The 5,134-nt window shown below is 41.5% G+C and overlaps 1 protein-coding gene across 1 annotated transcript in view; it reads left to right on the forward strand.

Moving 5' to 3' along the window:
- The window catches only part of LOC118430229 (DBH-like monooxygenase protein 1), a 13,905-nt gene extending 13,187 nt beyond the window's left edge, over positions 1 to 718 (forward strand). Inside the window, exon 7 of the mRNA XM_035840938.1 lies at positions 651 to 718. Coding sequence (XP_035696831.1) covers positions 651 to 718 — 68 coding nt within the window. The remainder of the gene's footprint in view (positions 1 to 650) is intronic.
- Positions 719 to 5,134: the final 4,416 nt, after the last annotated feature.

The following is a 5,134-nucleotide window of genomic DNA, read 5'->3' on the forward strand; positions in this document are numbered from 1 at the left end:
AGCATTTATCAAGTATTGACAAACTTCGATGCGAGTCACAAAAAGAGGCCTCTGCGGAAGCCGCATAATGGTACCGTCCGAACTCCCGGGATGTGAAATGGCGGGAAAACGACAGCGGCACTGGCAGCGGTTCTGAAGGACCGTTACCGTCACATGTACGGGCTTCGTCCTCGGTGACAACAGTACTTTTGCTGAGAATATAGGTACATTTGCATTTACAATCACTTTTAAAGCAAATTTAACCATAGCTATTTGGTTTATTCATAAAGGGATTTTCTTTAGAGTGGATCATTGACCAAAAATGAGAAACAAATATCCATCTTACCTATTTTGACCCAAAAAAGCTATGATGAATTAATGCATAAAAAAATAGCGACATTCAAACTAAATCTACTTGAGGTGATCTGTCATCCTGTGAAATAAGAGGGTCCAGAACGTTGTTTCCACTTTGGAAAGGACACATGAAATAAACCTAATATTTTTAACCATAATGTGTTTTTTAACCGCAAAAATTCATCATATCAACATAATGTGCCTATTTGTTTTTCATTTAACTACTTCTAGCACCTTGTGAACTTTCATCGCATTACGACCATGCTGTCAAATTTTACGAGCATACAACGTTACCCATTTTACCATGTCTACTGCAGTATCACATGCGGTAATTGACCAGAGCTCCCTCCCCAACGACCTGGAGGTCAAGAGACTATGCTTGTAGGTAGGTAGGTATGCGCGTCACTGTTGTCGTTTGTGTGCTTAATAATGTAAGTTGTGTTAGGAACGCTGGCAGTTTCAGATCGAGGTAAGATTAGTAAATTCTCTCCCATACCGGCTGGTGCGGTGTCGCGACACAAGGTCAGTCACTGCACTCAGAGCGGTACAGTTGAAGCATAGCTGACGCTGCTGGGTGATAGTAGATAATGGTATGGCTCCTACAAATAGCTCGTTTATCAAGACTCACCTAATATGTATTCAAATGAGTGACACAAAGTACTGAGCATCTTGTGCTAAGGTGTTTATCAATGTGTCACAGGCTGTGTATAAAGATCAGGACTATTCTGAAAAGCAAGAAATATTGAGGTATTGAGAGCCATCTCTTTTTCCTTTCAGCATGAAATTATAACACCTTTAAAGAAATTTTGTTCGCTGTTGTTCAAATTGATATGTAATTGAGACTCCGCGAGGAAGAGACTGATAAGTTTTATTGTCATCCAGTTACCACATATTCCGGCAATAACACATGTAGCAGAGGCTAGATAGCATGCGTTATTTAAAAGTCTTCCAAAGGGAACATGTAAAAACGTTTCTTGGAGTTTTATTAGCTATAATCTATATCAAAACAATTTTACTATTAATTCTGGGTAGGTAGATGGCGAAGGTGAATCTACCATTGAGTATATTTGTACATTCGTATCGTGGGGTCATTGATAATTTGATATTCTAGGGAACGTTATAACCACATTAACAAGTACATGAACATAGATATGCATAGATAGATCTCCTCAATATTCATTCCTCCTTTGAACCATTGGCGCTATAGGAATTTTTTGGAACAAGCCCCAAAATGCAAAAATAAAGCCCGTTTGATATGCTTTTGCCGATCACAGTTTACCGTTTCCTTATATCACCATTGATTTTAGTTGCTTCATACTTCGTTCCTTTTCGCACTTTAAGTATTTTCCTTTTCGTTCTTTTTCGTTCCTTTTCGTTCCTTTTTATTCCTTTTCGTTCCTTTTCGTTCCCTTTCATTCCCTTTTGCACTTTCTGTACACAATTTAGAAACTTGTTGTTGATTTTCAGCCTGAATTCTGACATATCAACAGGAAAATCATGTCGTATTATGCCCACTTTTAACAAAGAGACTCTCGCCACGGTATTTCTGCTTAATGACATGCATAGAAAGAAAATGAATCTTGTTAAGCCTTGTGTGTTTTGCTGAATTTTCATTCACACATTCGTATGATGTACCCAGTATGTGATCGAAGGTTACACAAGTATGCAATCAACGGTTATACTGGTCCACGCTTTGCCGCCGTGAGAGAACAGTGCGCTCGCCATCTTGTGGTGTGTGAGTTATGTATTGACATTTTTCCACCATCGTATGTCAAAGTTCTATTATTTTTCCAGTGACCCGTGGAGCCCAGTAGAAGCTAAGACTCCCATACGGACCTCATACGGCCTGGAATCTATGTGCACAGGTGAAGCTAACATAAGCATGTTACTCTCCTATTGTCTTTCATCACATGGTCAGACCATGTGATGAACAGACTCCTGGTTGGGGACGAGACACCAGGCGTCTTTTTGCCTTGCCGCCAGGCAAGGCTTTACGCCAGCTTTTTTCCATGGATCAATGGACGGACCTTTTAACCCAGCCCTTCCAAAGCCCCTTCCAAAGGCCCTTCTTTCCTTGCCGAGATTCATGGCTTAGTTAGTCAATGGTACATTCCAGGCGAGTATTAAAACGCTCTTCTAGACGCATGTTACTGTATGTGGTCCAGCGTAATAAATCTACGCTTTAACTCACCATGTTTATATAAATATATATCACAAATTGCATCAGAAGGAACTTAGTTTGTAATAAAAAATAATGCATATTCATTGTGGGTCAAAAAGTTTTACAAAACCTGTTTAATGTGCCAATAATTCATCTGACATAAATTATGATAATGAGGGGGGGGGCGACATGTGGAACTCGGGATTTTTAAGCGTAGAATCTAGTCTAACTTACCAAAATAACATAAAATACGCGGCAAGGCACAGCTTTTTTAAAAAGATTTCTTGTTTATACTGCCGCTCTTCAATGTTTAGCCCCCCTTTCCACTAGACGGCGATTGTGCTGCGCTCTCACTGCGACCTACATAGGATATGTGTAACCTTCACTTTCATACTAGGTATATCATACAAAATGTAAAAGTGTTACCGAGAAGACAACAAAACGCACAAAGCGTAAACATATTCGTTTCTTTTCTTTACAATTCATTGAGCGTTCTGTAAGATTTTAGGTCGCAGGGAGAGCGCGGCGGGAGCGCTGTCCTAGTTACAAATGGCCAGTATGGGTAATGCACATTGCAACAGTGCCAAACTCCTGTTACATCATAGTTCTCACAATAACACTTGCATCGAAGGTCAAAGCCGGATACTCAATTTGCAACATTACAAAGGAAACTACCTTAGGCAACATTAGCAACTTCTAAAACCGCGCTCTAGATCTCGCCGCGCTCTCACCGCACTGGAAAATTTATTATCGCCGCGAGAGCGCGTTAAAAGCGCCGTCCTAGTGAGGTGTGAAAAGAGGGCGTGGGTAAGAAAGGACCATAACAAGAGTTTGGAGACCTCATACCTTCATGAAATATTCTGATTATGCAAATGACTCTCACATCTGCATAATTTATGCTTTCTTATGTACACCTTTCACTAACTTACACAGGCCACAATGTTGACAGCCCAATCATTTACTCACGCCACCTTTCCCTTGACCTCTGTATGGGTCGTTGGGGCACCATGACTCCATCCACTATTCAATTCTCCACACCTATGTCTGTCCTCCGCCGCTCTCATGGCTTCTGCTAAACTCAATCCGGTCCATTCTCTTATGTTGTCCTCCCGTAGTTTTCTCCGTCTTCCTCTATTCCGGCTAGGGCTGTCCCTTGTAGCATATTGGTCTTTGCTAGCCCCGACGACCTTGCCGATTTTTTTTTTCTAAATCAGGTTCGTAGGGCCTGATGTTATCATCATGGTGATGAAGAGCAGCCCATAGCGATAACTGTAGCAGCATCTCTTCTCCCTGAGTCAGAAACATCAAGCTTAAGCAAGCTTGACTTCACTAACTCAATAGGCGAAGCAGGGGTTACGAGGCTGCTCGGGAAATTCCCTACCCCATTTTGGCCGGAATGGTTTGATCCGCCACATCGCACCATCGCACATGTGGCGGGTTCTTTTACGTGCCCGGGGTGTGGCTCTCCCCAAACACGGGACCTCCATTTAACGTCCTATCCGAGGGACGACTCATTTTCACTTGGGCAAAGTGAGGAAAGTCGTGTAAAGTGCCTTTCCCAAGGGCACAAGACCGGCAACACGGTAGGCGGATTCGAACCGGCGGCCTCTCGGTCACGGGCCGAATACACTACCACTGTGCTACGCGGCCCCTCGACCATCTCAGTTTGCGCTTTTTCACTGTTGTCAAGAGGTTGTCATGGGGTGCTTTAGTTTGTAATACTTTGTTGCGGACTTACTCGTTGGTGACACGGTCTCGGAACGTGATGCTCAGAATTTTCCTGTTGCATCTCATTTCCATGGAGAGGATTCTCTTCTGTAACTCGGTTGTCAATGTCCAGGTCTCACATCCGTATAGATAAATTGACAGAGTTAGGGCACGCATGACATTAATTTTGGATCTTAGGCATATGTTCTTATCCTTCCATATGGTGTTGAGCCTAGCTAGTGCAGCTACTGTCGGTGCAGACCTTGCTAAGATTTCTGGACGGGATCCTTCGTCAGATATGATTGAACCTAGGTATTTCAATTTTGCAACCTTCTCATCTTGTATAAGGGTGACGAGGTGTAATTTTCTTTTTGACCTTTGAAATGACACATACTATCTCAAAGGTCGTCTATTCCATGTAAAACGGTACAATGTCTCCAAGTTTTTTGTGTCGCCTTTCAAAAGTTAATCACCTGACACAGATTACATTTAATTAATATAGACCTTATTTTTCAATTTTTATTCTTCTCTTGGAACTTTCATAAACCTTTCCTTTGTAGTGATGGTAGTGTATTTATAGATCAAAGGTTGTATGTTTTACCTAAAGATGTATTGTTTTTTTGTAATCCTAATGTCCTAGTGTTTATGTATTTCTAAATTTTCTGATGAATTATGTCTTGAGTTGTTTATTTATTCGGATATGTGACAAATACATTACACATACACACGCAACACTGAGCTGTTGTTGTCTTGAGTTGTTGTTTCTGCACTGATCTTGTAAGGGTGACAGTTGATAAGAAAGTGTCAGTCAACATGTCTATCAAGACTAGTCTAATATATATTCAAATGAGCCTATTTGCTGCCATGTTGTGTCGGGTTTATCTTTGTTGTGACGAGGTGTTCCCATACCTGCTTTTTCAAGGTCAACTCTGG

This window comes from Branchiostoma floridae, chromosome 14 (genome assembly GCF_000003815.2).
Source record: "Branchiostoma floridae strain S238N-H82 chromosome 14, Bfl_VNyyK, whole genome shotgun sequence".
Classification (NCBI taxonomy): domain Eukaryota; kingdom Metazoa; phylum Chordata; class Leptocardii; order Amphioxiformes; family Branchiostomatidae; genus Branchiostoma; species Branchiostoma floridae.